The sequence below is a fragment of the Piliocolobus tephrosceles genome, chromosome 12 (genome assembly GCF_002776525.5).
Source record: "Piliocolobus tephrosceles isolate RC106 chromosome 12, ASM277652v3, whole genome shotgun sequence".
NCBI classification, from domain to species: domain Eukaryota; kingdom Metazoa; phylum Chordata; class Mammalia; order Primates; family Cercopithecidae; genus Piliocolobus; species Piliocolobus tephrosceles.
In genome coordinates, this window is record NC_045445.1 from 56,437,160 (window position 1) to 56,453,116 (window position 15,957).

General features: G+C 38.9%; 1 protein-coding gene across 6 annotated transcripts in view; it reads right to left on the reverse strand.

Moving 5' to 3' along the window:
- The window catches only part of DIAPH2 (diaphanous related formin 2), a 927,958-nt gene that overhangs the window by 176,239 nt on the left and 735,762 nt on the right, over positions 1–15,957 (reverse strand). For all 6 annotated transcript variants that reach the window (XM_026452159.2, XM_026452160.2, XM_026452157.2 and 3 more), the window contains one exon: positions 857–952. In XM_026452159.2, coding sequence (XP_026307944.1) covers positions 857–952 — 96 coding nt within the window. The remainder of the gene's footprint in view (positions 1–856; positions 953–15,957) is intronic.

Sequence of the window (15,957 nt, forward strand, 5' to 3'; positions counted from 1 at the left end):
TTTTTTTGAGATGGAGTCTTGCTCTGCCGCCCGGGCTGGAGTGCAGTGGCCGGATCTCAGCTCACTACAAGCTCCGCCTCCCGGGTTTACGCCATTCTCCTGTCTCAGCCTCCGGAGTAGCTGGGACTACAGGCGCCCGCCACCTCGCCCGGCTAGTTTTTTGTATTTTTAGTAGAGACGGGGTTTCACCGTGTTAGCCAGGATGGTCTCGATCTCCTGACCTCGTGATCCACCCGTCTCGGCCTCCCAAAGTGCTGGGATTACAGGCTTGAGCCACCGCGCCCAGCCGAGATCTATTTTCATAGTGTGGTTTTAACTGTTACTAATCAAATACAAAAACAAAAACTTGGGGATTTGAGGGGATCTTGGATTATCTGTGCCTCTCCTCCCTTTATTAACATGGATCACAGAGAACACACTGAGCTGCAAAACCAAAACTGTCTCTAGAAGCAAACATTGTCTCAGTTTCCTTACCTGTGAATAGCTAATGTGATATCCTTAGGGCCAATTACTTTTAATGATTTAATTACATTTATGGTTTTAAACTACTTTCCACCTAAACCACATGCTCATAAAATAACAATTAAAATATTTAATATTAAACACAGTGGGAGTCCTGGTTTCCGATTTTTGCTGTAAAGTCTACAGTTATTTGAAGATACATTTACCGAGTTGAAACTTGCAATCATGTAGATGCCTGCTGAGACTTCACACATGAGCTGAGATCAACTGTTAAAAAAAGTCTTCATGAAGAATTATTTTTATTTTCCTTATTATTATTATTTTTTTTTGGTGTTGCTACTTTGCTCTGAACATTCATATTTTACAATACTATGTGAGGTGGAACGTGTTTTACCTGGATTCCTTGGAATCCGCTTTCGTCGGTCTCTGAATGCTGCACCTGATTGTAAGGCTTCCAGAAGATTATCCATCACACCAGTCTCATCACCCTCTGGTGAAAGGGAGAAATCAGAATTAATCTTGGAGCAATTAAAGTTAAACTACAGGAAAATAAAGGGAAAAACTCCTGTCAGATTTACATAATATCCCTAAATTAAAGACATATATCTGTTTTAACATAATGGATCCTGTCAGTTTCTGGCACCACAGACTACTTTGCTTATTATGCACCATTAAGCAAAATTCATGCCAATCCCACTGTTCTTTCAACTTAAAGACCTTGTCTTTTGTATTATTGATGACACGCTCAGTATGCAAATAAACAGTAGCTGATCAGCTACTGCTGCCTTCCTGTTAAGATTCTTACAAGATATTCCTAAGCAAGAAACCACTGACCCAGCTTAATGCAATCAATGTGCAGGGCATGATTTGATGAAGCGGAGTTACACAAGGTTAAATACTGATTGTATTAATACTTTCGGCATTCAACCGTCATCTGCGATTATCTTAGAAAACACTATTTGCAAAACACATTTGCATTCAATTCTTACCTAATCCATATCCTTTACCATTTTGAGATGCTGACACCGTATAAAGAAAAGGTGACTACATTATCTGAAAGGCCACATTTTAACTTTTAGAGACATCAGCCAGAGTCCCACTTCCTTTTTAGAATGCTATTGTGTGTCTATACTTTTCCTGTGGGAAAGAACTGTTAAGGAGCCATGAGTGGGATGCTCAGAAGATGTTCGTGGAAATTCCTAACAGAAACAGCATTTAAAACATTTTACCCTCCTCCTATCTTTGACAACTCTGGCCATGAAAAACACTTCTAAGACTTGTTAGAATTTGTCTCAAGGTGTCAATGGCCAGAAAGCCTCTACTACACTGTGCATAATTCCCAGTGAGCTCAGCCTGCTCTCCCTAACTGGCCTAGCTGATGAAAAGGACCCCAAATAGGTGGCTACCTTGAGGGTAGCTAAATGTGTGAGTCTGAGGTAGATGACAATTGGCAGGCAAGAGGGTTAAGAGAAGAAGGAGGGAAGAGGGAAAGGACATTATTTCTGATGCTACTCCAAAGTTAAATCTAAATCCTACTTTGTTTAAAAAATTAACTATGGGGTATGAGATCACAAATGAAAATACATCTTATTTTATTTTAGTTTGAGACAGAGTTTTGCTCTTGTTGCCCAAGCTGGAGTGCAATGGTGCGATCTTGGCTCACCACAACCTCTGTGTCTGGGGTTCAAGCAATTCTCCCGCCTCAGCCTCCCGAGTAGCTGGGATTATAGGCATGCGCCACCACTCCCGGCTAGATTTTGTATTTTTAGTAGGACGGGGTTTCTCCATGTTGGTCAGGCCTTGGTCTTGAACCCCTGACTTCAGGTGATCCACCCGCCTCGGTCTTCCAAAATACCAGGATTACAAGCGTAAGCCACCGCACCCAGCCGAAAATACATTTTCTTATGGGATAACAGCAAGCTAAAATCTTTTTTGATTATGTTCTGCATTTGATTTGAAACTTCTTCAATGTTATAATAATTTATTCTTTTAAAATAAACTCTCTAGGATGGGGTATTGAATGACAAAAAAATGAAGAGAAACACTGAGGTTCTCAGGTCTAATATGTGGTGAAAACAGGCAAAATGAAGTACAGCCCATTAAGTAAACACGGAAGGGGGATAGTGTACTCGTAGCATTCATTAAGAGGTGGCGCATGGTGGCTCTTGCCTGTAATCCTAGCACTTTAGGAGGCCGAGGTGGGTGGCTCACTTGAGGTCAGCGGTTCAAGATCAGCCTGACCAACATGGTGAAACCCAGACTCTACTAAAAATATAAAAATTAGCCAGGCGTGGTGGTGGGCACCTGTAGTCCCAGCCACTCGGGAGGCTGAGGCAGGAGAATCATTTGAACTTGAACCTGGGAGGCAGAGGTTACAGTGAGCCAAGATTGTACTGCTGCACTCCAGCCTGGGCAACAGGGTGAGATTCCATCTTCAAAAAAAAAAAAAAAAAAAAAAAAAACATTAAGGTCACAGACACATCTGAAGTATCACCTGCTCTTTTCAATAGAAAAAAAAAGAAGACCCGAAGGTAGTTTGGTATGGCTAGAATGTACCTGGGAGAATTAAATCGTATGCAGTAGACACTTCACAGTTGTTAGATATTTTAATCCTCACAACACACTGGGATAAGTACTGTATGTTTTTCAACTGTGGTGGAGAGGCCCAGGTATGAACTCAGATCAGTCTGATACCAAGCCCAGTCTTCTTTGCTCAATAGCTGGCAGAAGTTGAAATGAACTAGGCATTAGTGGCCAGATGATGAAAGATGAAAATTCTATGATATGGGGCTTGAACACTATTCTATAAGTCGGCAGTATTCACTAAGTATAAAATACAGGCCATAAATGTGAACCACATAAATAATGCTAAATATTCTAGTAGTAATACTAAAAAAATAAACAAAAGTAAAATTGATTTTTTTTTTTTTTTTTGAGCCAGAGTCTCGCTCTGTTGCCCAGGCTGGAGTGCAGTGGCGCGATCTCCGCTCACTACAACCTCCGCCTCCTGGGTTCAAGCAATTCTCCTGCCTCAGCCTCCCGAGTAGCTGGGATTACAGGCGCCCACGACCAAGCCCAGCTAATTTTTGTATTTTTAGTAGAGACAGGGTCTTATCATGTTGGCCAGGCTGGTCTCGAACTCCTGACCTCAGGTGATCTGCCTGCCTCAGCCTCCCAAAGTACTGGGATTTCAGGTGTGAGCTACCTCACCTGGCCAAATTAATTTTTAATACATTAAGTAAACATTCAGCCAAATGTATTTTCAAAATGATGTATTTTACATTCTTCTTATCAGACTAACTCTTAGAAATCTAGTACATATTTACTTCTGCACATGTCAATTAAGATTAGTTACATTTCAGGCACTCAATAGCCACATGCAGATGGTGGCTACTGTACTGGGCATATCAACTATAAACAATAGGAAGTGACCCCATCAGAGTGACCCCATCTCTTCAGAAAGACTTGTTGGACAGCATTGTGGAGAATGACTCAGAGGATGGCAAGACAAAAGGCAGGGAAATTTTGGCCGGGCACAGTGGCTTACACCTGTAATCCCAGCACTTTGGGAGGCTGAAGCGGGAGAATCACTTGAGGTCAGGAGTTCAAGACCAGCCTGACCAATGTGGTGAAACTCCCGTCCCTATTAAAAATAAAAAAAAAATTAGCCAGGCGTGGTGGCAGGTGCCTGTAATCCCAGCTACCTGGGAGGTTGAGACAGGAGAATCACTTGAACCTGGGAGGCGGAGGCTGCGGTGAGCTGAGATCACGCCACTGTACTCCATCCAGCCTGGGTGACAGACTGAGACTCCATCTCAAAAAAAAAAAAAAAAAAAGGCAGGGAAATTTTTAATTGCATAGCGTAATTGTCTAAATAACACATAGTCTGAACTAACCAGAGAGCAAAGTGAATGGAAGGGATGGATATTTTGAAGGCATTAATACAATCAATAGGACTTAGCTGGCAGGAGAAGGAGGGTGAGATTAAGGAGAGGAGTTTAGATGACCAGGGATAAACAAGTATGAGAAAAGGTGATCTATTTGATATGTTTAAGGAATATACAAGTAGAAATAACGAAAAAGAAGTTGGAAATGTGGGTCTGAAATGCAAGAGTGAACTCTGGGCTGGAGTTAAAGATTTGGGTGTCACTGGATGGTGGATGAGATTACCTACCCTGAAAAAGTATATTAGAAGAAGGAGAATATAGAAGATGCAATTCCAAAGAACCTCAACTTTTAAAAAAATATTTAAGAATTTTTAATTGACAAGTAAAAATTTTATACATACACACACACCCAGTATATGATGTGGTTTCTTTTTTTCTTTTTTTTTTTTTTTTTTGAGACAGAGTCTCCCTCTGTTGCTGAGGTTGGAGCGCAGTGGTGTAATCGAGACTCACTGCAACCTCCACCTCCCGAGTTCAAGCGATTCTCCTGCCTCAGCCTCCCAAGTAGCTGGGATTACAAGTGTGCACCACCATGCCCAGCTAATTTTTTTTTTTTGTATTTTTAGTGGAAACGAGGTTTCACCATGTTGGCCAGGCTGGTCTCAAACTCCTGACCGCAAGTGATCAGCCAACCTCGGCCTCCCAAAGTGCTGGGATTACAGGCGTGAGCCACCGTACCCCACCATGATGTTTTAATATACATACACATTGTGGAATGACTAAATCAAGCTATTTAACATATGTCGCCATTTTTTGGTAGTCAGATTACTTAAAATCTCTGAGCAATTTTTGAATACACAACATATTGTTATTAACTACAGTTCCCATGATGTACAATAGATCTCTTGAGCTTATTCCTCTTGTCCAACTGAAATTTTGCGTCTTTTGACTAATGTCTTCCTAATCCCCTCCCCAGAATCAGAGAAACTCAACTTTTAACAGGCAGTCAGGAGAAGCAGAATTGTAAAGAAGACAGGGAAGGAATTTTTAGAGATAATGTAAGTACAAGAAGGCGAGGACGACAGCACAAGTGAAATTTTATGTATCCTTACAAAAATGATAATTATAAAGACTATGTAGAAAAGTAAATATATGCAAAGTACTGAAAAAAATTTATGATTTACCTAAATAATATGCAAACATAAAAAATGTATAACATTATATTGTTTTATTAAAATTATTTAATGCTATTATATTGTAATTAGATAAAAAGATGGAAAAACAAATATCACAAAAAGTTGAGAGGAGGCTGGGCACGGTGGCTCACGCCTGTAATCCCAGCACTTTGGGAGGCCGAGGTGGGAGGATCACTCGAGCTCAGGAGTTCGAGACTGGCCTGAACAACATGGTGAAACCCCATCTTTACAAAAAATACACATACAAAAAATAAAAAATAAAAAATAGCTGGGTGTGGTGGCGTGTGCGTTGTATAGTCCCAGCTACTCAGGAGGCTGGGGCGGGAGGGTCACTTGAGCCTGGGAGGTTGGGGTTGCAGTGAGCCATGAGCGTGTCACTGCACTCCAGTCTGGGTGACAGAGTGAGACCCTGTCTCAAAATAAATAAAGTCAAGAGGAATTAAAAATAAATACCTTTGCTTAATTTAGTAGTTGCCACCTCACTATACTTGTCAGAATATTATGCTAGATCAGTGTCTCTCAACCTTTTTTCATTATCGTCTTCCTCCCACTGGGAGTCTTTTTAGATATTTTTTCTAACGCCCCCTACTGTTAACATTTAATGCCATAGATACCTTGTACATCTGTTTATGTACTGCGGTCCTTTGGAAGGCTACAAACCATTGCAATATCTAAGATATTTTCCCACCCACATTCCCAAGAACCAGTATTCATCCCTTTTGAGGTAATATTGTCCCTTGTGAGAATACATATGCTAAATAGTTATGCTAAAAAAAAAATTCTTTGTAAATATCACTGATGTATTAAAGGAAAGAAATGCAAGCTTCAGTCTCCCATTACTTTTTCTTTTGCTCCATGATAAGTTTCAAAGAAGCTGAATGTTTTTCGTAAAATGTCTAACCTTACTGAATCAAGGTTTTATGAATATAATCATGGGATTGATTATATTTCAGTTAGTTTTCCTAAAACAAAATGGGAGTCAACATGATCCTTTGAAAGAAGTTATTCTTCATTTTGAATGAATTTCAGTGAAATTATGTATGTGATTTAATTTGAGGTTGACAGTTCACTTAGAATTTCCAAGTTCATAGAACCATTAATTCTTACTTAGATGTAATTAGTAGTGAGTAGGTTTTTTTGGTCTACGAGTTCAACTTCAAGAAAAAAAATTGTTTATGTATTTATTTCACTAAAAAAGACAAAAACTTTATCGAACACATGTGCAAAAAATGTGTTTTTTACAACGCACAATACCTATTTAACTGAGTGAAAGAATATCAAGGGAAAATTTGGTAATGCTTTTAGCTACTAAAATGATAACATACGGGCACATCTGAGAGGTAACACTTTAGAAGAAACTTTCTAATCAGCCTGAAAGTCACAGATATCACTCAGGAGTTAGGTGGGCTGCATGCAGTCTGTGGGCTTTGCATGAGCTACTTATCATCAGATCAAATAAAAGGCATGGGCTGTACCTTCTTTTTCATGTTTCCCACAGTATTTGTCATTTAGTTAGATGCCGAATGCCTGCTGCTTAATTTTCAGTATCAGCATTTACTTGTGTTGTGTTGTCTTAATTTTCACAAAAGGGTTTGGAGACGATACAGGTTACAATTAGCACTAGGTAAATTAATTACCTCTAATACCTTTGTGCAAGCCTATTCTCTGTTGCCTAGCACATACTTACAGACAATTCTCTATGGGTTTCTCACATTTCTGCACATTTTCTGAACAGAGGCACTGATGGCCTTTCTGTACTATCTTTTCAAGGATGTTTTTACAGAAAACAACCTTGGAAGATACAGTGTCTTCCTCTAGAGAAGACAACACCTTCATTTGCTTTGCAGACAGGTTATATCTCCCTCTAGGACAAATGTCAGGCAGGTTTGTGATCAGTCCATCATAAAAGATTTGGGTTCCCTAAGCATGGGATTCCTCAACAATGACACAAACCCACCATGAGTGCAGCATCCACCTAGGTTTGCCTTCACAACCCTGGTCTAGGTTTGCTTTCCAACTCTGGGAGTTGGAGGGCAGAGGAAAACAATGTGAATGTGAAGCTCATATTGCTTGCTGTATCATGAATAACAGAGTTATGTGTCTCTGACCCAGGAGTCTTGTGTGTTCTGCTGGCATCGCTGAAACTGCAGCCGGCTAACTTGTTGGCATGCAAGTAGGGCAAAATCTCTGACTCTTCATAGTTTTTGAAACTACTCTGTGCTCTCCTTCCTTTTTATCAAACATTATTAGTTAGAATAGCCCTTATGCCTCTAGGAACTCAAGCACCAAGTGCCCTGGACTCTCTCATTCCCTAAGACCCTATTCCAGTTTATCTCACCTTGAAAATTACTAAAGTAAAGCCAATACTATAAAAATCATTTCTTAAAATCTTAACAACCCAGGCATAATGGTTTTAATTCACTGTTATAGCCTCCTTGAATTCTCGATTGTATAATTAAAGTTTTCTGCAAAAGTTGAGCTGCTCAAAGTTGAAAAAAGTTGCTATGAACCAATCACTGTTAAATGATCCCATAGAAGCAAAAGGCTTCTTACTGAAAGTAGGACCCTTCCACGTGAGATAATACTTGCACATATGAAATCATTTTTAAAAATAAAACTATGCTTTCTGTGGACTTGAGGAGTTGGGGAAGATTTCATGGAAGAAACAGGACTTACGTCTCTGAAAACATTAAATTTCTAGAGCACTTTAGGTATTATAATTTCATGTAAAAGACACAAAAACAGATTAAAAAAAAAAACAACAAAAAACAGACCATACTGGTTCACAGATAAATCCAAATATCTGAACTCCTAGTGCACATACATGTGCACTCTGTGTGTGTACGTGTGTGTGTGTGTAAATTTACAAATGTTGAAATGGAAAGATACTAATTGTACAGTTTGAAGAGTCTTGAAAAATGCATACATCCATGTAACTATCACCACAATCATGATATTGAACATTTCCATCTCGCCAGAAAATTCTCTTTTGCCCCTACCACTCAGAGGAAACATATGTCTGAATATCTATCATCATATATTAGTTTTGCCTATTCATAGCACATAATTTTAAGGGGGTAAAAAGAGTTGAGGCCATTTTGAATCAGTATAGCCACCTGAAATAAAATATGGATGGTATCCACGATAAAGCATGAGAGGAGAAATAGAGATGAAAGATACGGGAGTTACAGTTGGATAGGTAAGATCAGAGCAAAGTTCTAAAGGAGCTTGGATATCATTTTAAGAAACTTGAATGTGCTTCAATGGACTCTAAAAACCTACTGATTGATCTTCAACAGGACAGTGATGTGACAAAGGTGGCATTTAAGATCAGCCTCACGGTAGTATGCAAAATGGACCAGATTGGGAGAGAAATCAATTATGTGACGAATACAATTTAATTTGCAGTGACAAATATTATTCTGCATAGAACTCTAGGCAAAGACGGATGATCAATTTGGTCATTATTGGTAAAAGAATAAATAGAAATGTAGAATTGTTTTGTGAGCAAGGTCATCAGCAGTAGTAAATGGAAGTTGACAGCATAAGAAGGCGATGACAAGTGGAGCACAAGAAAAACTAGTGCTAGATTCAATCTTTTTCACAGTATTTATCATGGTCCAGATTAAGAATGTGCTGCAAGATATACAGATTTGTAGATAATGCAAAATTGGAAGACTGCTCATTTACTAAAGAAGAGGAAAACAAAAACTCCTTCTCTGAGATCTAACAAACATGAAGGCCCAGGACTGACAAATAACGTAGAATTTAACATGAAACAATAGGAGATAATAAAGACTAAGTAAAAGGTTACCACGATATGGTGAAAATAACACATTGCTCTGCAAGACCTTAATATCTATCAGTAAGAATAATAGTAAAACCATCAATGAGTCAGAAATTAGAGAAATCAAACCATTTGGCAGAGCACTGTGTCAACAGTCATCATAAAAGCCTAGTCAACTTATATTTCAGTCCACAAGCACCTAGAAAGCCTCTCGCCGACAGGAGGTTTTTGTTAGTTTGTGGTTTAATTGGAAGTGAGTGAAGAATGGAGTTAATGGTGACTTGGAAAATCAACAGATGGTAACTAAGATAATAGTCTATGAAGTTATTTACAGCCAGAAAGTGTTTAACAAAATCAAGATATTCCAAAGAGATTAGAAGAGGGCATAAATAGAAAGTATAAAGTTCTATGGAAAATAATGAAGGCAGATGCTCTTATTCAAAAGAAGAAAACTTTCAAGATGGAAAAGAGGACACAGGAGCTTAGAAGAAATTACCAGAATCCACAGGATGAGCTAGGGGCAGTGTAGTAATTACATTATGCAGTAGTTGAAAGTTTGTAAAACAAAACAGAAAAACATTACATTCCCAGGTTGAGGCCTTGCACAGTGGTATCCACCAAAAAGAAAATTAATCTCAGAGCAATTAAAGTTAAAACCATAGGGGAAAATGTCGGTTAGAGAGTTCATTCATTCTATTATCTCATCTCCTTGCCAGAACAGGTAATTAACAGTTTCCTATAGTGAGGTAAATCACCAAATCCCAGATAAACTTCATAGTGAATACTACTCTTCCTAAATACTTTTAAAATGAATGTTTTAGATACATTTTGTCATGGAATAAATACTGTATGAGGGGTCATAAGTGGATATTATACCCCAAACTGATAAATGATGAAGGATGGATGAAGCGATTTCTCCCAAAATGTCTACATGGTAGGTGTTACCTAAAAGTTTGTTAGGGGAACTGAATCGGTGAGTTAACTTTCCCTAATGTATGTATATCTTAAAGAGAAGCTTGTTATTTCTAATGGTAGAGTTTCAATGAAGAAAATTTCAGCCAAAAGCACCTTTTGACACTTTGCAAAAGAGAGTTTGATAGCAAATGGTGGTTAAAAAAAAGTTTATGCGTATTCATTTTTTCCCAGCTACCTATATGCTAGAATATTGAGAGATGAAAATTACACATTCTATAAATAAACAAGCACCCAATAAACCTGAAGGTTAACACTTACCAGAAAAAACACTGTTTATGCCTCTGGAAAAAAAAATCTCACATTCGATATTTTAAATAATTAATATTTCAAAGAGACCTTTGAAATACTCTGTGTGTCTTATCGGAATCAATCATTTACTAAGGGCATGGAAGGCTTGTGAAGGGAAAAGTAAGCAGAAAACAAACTTTGAAAAAGAACAAACCTAACTCAATTCAAAACCACGTACCAAAGTAATCTGAGTTTAATCTCTGAAAAGATAAAACAAAGATGTTTTTGGAGGTAGGAATATTAATAATACCTACCATTTATTGAATGCTTACTATATGGCAGGCAGTGTTCGAAGAGATTTATATTGAAATTTCCACACCGACCTATATTATTGGCCAGGTAAAGAAACTGAGGGTAATTTGGGTGAATTAACTTGTTCAAGGTCACATAGTTGTGAAGTGACAGAATCAGCATTAGGACCCTGAGATGCCTTGAGTAGAGGAAGTCAGACTACATTTCTTGTGATTGAATCCAGCCTACCGGCTGTTTTTTAACAGCTGATGTGCTAAGGATGATTTTCACATTTTAAAAAGAATAATATTTTGTGCTACATAACAATTTCACAGAATTCAAATTTTAGTCTCTATGTTTACAGAAACACAGACAAGATCATTCATTATGTTTTGCTTATAGCTGTGTTAATGCCACAGCAGCAGAGTTGAGTTGTTGCAATAAGAGACCTTATGGCTCACAAAGCCTAAAATATTTACTCCGTGGCCCTTTACAGAAAATGTTTGCCAACTCCTGCTCTAGAGCATATACCGCCAACGACAAAACCATGCTAATTGCTGGGTGTGGCGGTGCGCACCTGTAGCCTTCACTACTCAGGAGGTCGCAGTGGGAGGATCTCTTGAGTTCAAGAGTTCAAGACCAGTGTGGGTCAACATAGTGAGATGCTGTGTCTTTAAAAAAAAAAAAAAAAAAAAATCATGCTAGGTGCAGATATGTGTGGATCTCATAATCTGCTTTTGAGGTGCTGAAGGACCTTGGCAAGGGCCAGCCACATCAGTAAAACAAGGCCTCATCACAGGTGGAAGACAAGAAAGAACATCAACATTCAATATAAGTCTACTTGCAATTGAAATGCTTCCACTCGGAGAGCCAAAGCCAAGAATGACACAAGATAATGAAGCAATAATTAAACATTCATTTCTTTCTGAATTTACATTTTAGAGCCCATAAAGTCCAATTCCCAAAGAACAGTCACAAAAAAGAGAAGAGAGTTTTCTCAAAAGGCAGGGGGAAATCTGCTTTTCAAGTTTTGCTTTGCTGTCTGAGACTACTTCCGAATAACACTGAATAAATTCAGCTTCTCTACCAAAGACCTAGCTCCTTTCTTACGGATTTCAACTAGATTGCCATCTAAGAATATAACACCATAAAATATAGCTAACCATCTTCATAAGACACAGAAACACAAGCCTAGTCAGGAAGGGGAGAGGGAAAGGAATCATTTTGGCTTCCGAAGCACCATCATGAGGTCAGATGTGTATCTGTGTCTTCTTCAGTGCCAAGCACAGGCACAAAGCAAGTGTGGGATGAAAGCAGCTTTTCAAGAACTGTCCTCATGAGAGTGCAGTCAGGTAACTGTAACAAAAGTGACACATGAGAACAGTAATGGCAGCCCACCGAGTATAAAAATGTGGCAAATGAGGGAACTGGAACTCTTAATTTGCTGATACTTGGAGTGCAGGGAATGAGTTGACAAATTCATCATTTGGTAATTCAACTTTTAAATCCTAGTATTCTTCTTTTTTCATTATCAAATTAAATAACGAATCAATTCCCCTGCCAACTTCTTGCATAACTGCAGGAAGGCAAAACACTAGTCCCTACCTTATCCACAGTTTCAATTTCCATGGCTTCAGTTACCCACAGTCAACTATGGTCTGAAAAGATTCCATGGAAAATTCCAGAAACAAACAATTCACACATTTTAAATTGCATGCCTTTCTGAGTAGTAGCATGGTGCCCTTTGTTCAGTGTCTCCTTGCTACAGATGCTCCTTGCCCAGGAGTCAGTTAGCAGCCATCTCAGTGATCAGATCACTGTCGTGGTATCATGGCAGTTGTTTTCAAGTAACTCTTATTTTACTGAATTGTTTTATTTCATTATTGTTGTTGTTAATCACTTACTATGCCTAATTTATAAATTAAACTTTATCATAGGAATGTATGCATAGGGAAAAAAACAAAACATTGTATATAGGGTTCAAGGCATCCACTGGGGCTGGGGGGATGGGGGGGCGGGTCTTGGAGTGTATTTTTCTCAGATAAGTGGGGGCTACTATAACAACTTTATTCTATTTTTTGCACAGGAACTAAACTGTTTATTTTTATTTATTATTTTTTTGAGACAGAGTCCTGCTCTGTCACCCAGGCTGCAGTGCAGTCACGCAATCTCTGCTCACTGTGGCCTGAGCCTCCTGGGTTCAAGTGATTCTCCTGCCTCAGCCTCCCAAGTAGCTGGGATTACAGGCACGTGACACCATGTCCAGGCTAATATTTGTATTTTTAGCAGAGATGGGGTTTTGCCATGTTGGTCAAGCTGGTCTCAAACTCCTGACCTCAGGTGATCCGGTGTTCATTATTTTTAAAGTACAATAAATCTCGTGCGTGTCTGTGTGTGTCTGATCACCTTATTTTTTGAACGCACACTGCTGCAAACCTATGTGTCCTTCTTACAACCACCCATTTCAAATTGAGAAGCGTATCATCCTTTTCTTTTATATGATGATATTACATATTTTTGCTTTTTTAAAAAAGCAAAAGTAGTTTCAAAAAGGGCATGTATAACTATCAATAACTAGTTTATTGAGAAGTCTCACCTCAGTGAGGGTATGAACATAAAATTGTTTTCTGGCTTTCCTCACCATTGCTCCCAGACCTGCAATGCCAAATCTTCAAGTCCTGTAATAACATCTTGGGAAGATTCCATAACTTTCTGGTTGTAGTTTAATTATTAATCTTACATACGCTTCAAGGCGTTTCCCTCCTCCATTGCTGGTTTGTCTTTTGGACCCAGGTACCTGAAGGGGCAAATGGGTAGCACCACTCACTTTCCTTGCCCCTCTTTTTCCTTAGAGAAATTAGATCCACTAGTGGCTTGGGGCAGGGAAGAAGGAGAAGGAAAAGAGGGAGTGTCTGTTACTTAATTGGCTACTACTATAACCCTTTTGATAAACATGCTATATGGCTTGCAAGAAACAAAGATGAGGGGTTAGTATAAGGATATATGCAGAAGTAAAGAGGAAAAGGAAATAGGTTTCAGCAGCTGCATGGTCAGGCCTCAAAGAACTCAAACATCATTCAAGATATAACCACAACTCTCCCTCCAGGCACAACAGTCCTAATGACTCATTAATGTTACTACTTTAGTATCTTGATGTCCATTCTCCCCTACTCATGAGCTCTACTCATGTACATCTACTCTTAGTATCTGTTTTAATTTTCTCGTCTGCCATTTACCAACTAATTTTCCATCCATGCGTCTTTGAGTCCAAACTCCCCAAGAAAAACAATCGAATTGATTCAACCAGCACAGAATAGCTTTTTGGGAGAGGTGTATATTACAGGCTATCTGTTACAAAGTAGAGCAGCCAAAGTAGGCTGTCCTTGGGTCAAGAATCAATCTCTTGTCCAATATGAAAGTAGTGGAGGATGACATGGTACAAAACATGGTCAGCAATGTATAAAAGACTATCTCTTGTGACTAGCTTCAGAAAAATACCTGAAGGTATACACTTCTGATATGGATTATTGTAACTCAATATTGTAATTTACATTGATGTAACAAGATGGAAGAGGGAGGGATTTACCTTTAAGCCTTGATCTAAATTCCTGAATAATTTCTTAAGGGGAGTTCAATAATCTGCTCCAGGAAAGAGCCAGTCTGACTCTGGATTCTTTCTCAATTAACTAGAATATACTTGTGCTCCTAGCAGTCTTACTGCTGTCTGTTGATAAAAATGAAACAAGCTGCTGAAAGATAATTATTTAGAAAACAGACCAAGGTGTCACTGGATAGTCTGTGGACACTGCTTTCTTGGATTCTGGGAAGTTATCTCAGTTTGAAAGCTTCTAGTTCCTGTCCATGGTGGTGATGCTTTAATTCACAACCTCACTATTGTTTTGTTTCTTAATTATACTTTAAGTTCTAGGGTACACGTGCACAACATGCAGGTTTGTTACATAGGTATACATGTGGCATGTTGGTTTGCTGCACCCATTAACTCGTCATTTACATCAGGTATTTCTCCTAATGCTATCCTTCCCCCCTCCCTCCACCCCACGACACACACCCATATGTGACGTTCCCTGCCCTGTGTCCAGGTGTTCTCGCTGTTCAATTCCTACCTATGAGTGAGAACATGCGGTGTTTGGTTTTCTGTTCCTGTGACAGTTTGCTCAGAATGACGGTTTCTAGCTCCATCCATGCCCCTGCAAAGGACAATAACTCATCCTTTTTTATGACTACATACTATTTCATGGTGTATATGTGCCACATTTTCTTAATCCAGTCTACCATTGATGGACATTTGGGGTGGTTCCAAGTTTTTGCTATTGGGAATAGTGCTGCAATAAACATACGTGTACATGTGTCTTTATAGCAGCATGATTTATAATCCTTTGGGTATATACCCAGTAATGGGATGGCTGGGTCAAATGGTATTTGTAGTACTAGATCCTTGAGGAATTGCCACACTGTCTTCCACAATGGTTGAATTAGTTTACAGTCCCACCAACAATGTAAAAGCGTTGCTATTTCTCCACATCCTCTCCAGCATCTGTTGCTTCCTGACTTTATAACGATCGCCATTCTAACTGGAATGAGATGGTATCTCATTTTGGTTTTGATTTGCATTTCTCTGATGGCCAGTGATGATAAGCATTTTTTCATGTGTCTGTTAGCTGCATAAATGTCTTCTTTTGAGAACTGTTTGTTCATATCCTTTGCCCACTTTTTGATGGGGCTATTTTTTTCTTGTAAATCTATTTCAGTTCTTTGTAGATTCTGGATATTAGCCCTTTGTCAGATGCGTAGATTGTGAAAATTCTCTCCCATTCTGTAGGTTGCCTGTTCACTCTGGTGGTAGTTTCTTTTGCTGTGCAGAAGCTCTTTAGTTTAATTAGATCCCGTTTGTCTATTTTGGCTTTTGTTGCCATTGCTTTTGGTGTTTCAGTCATGAAGTCTTTGCTCATGCCTATGTCCTGAATGGTATTGCCTAGGTTTTCTTCTAGGGTTTTTATGGTTTTAGGTCTAACATTTAAATCTTTAATCCATCTTGAATTAATTTTTGTATAAGGTGTAAGGAAGGGATCTACTTTCAGCTTGCTACATATGGCTAGCCAGTTTTCCCAGC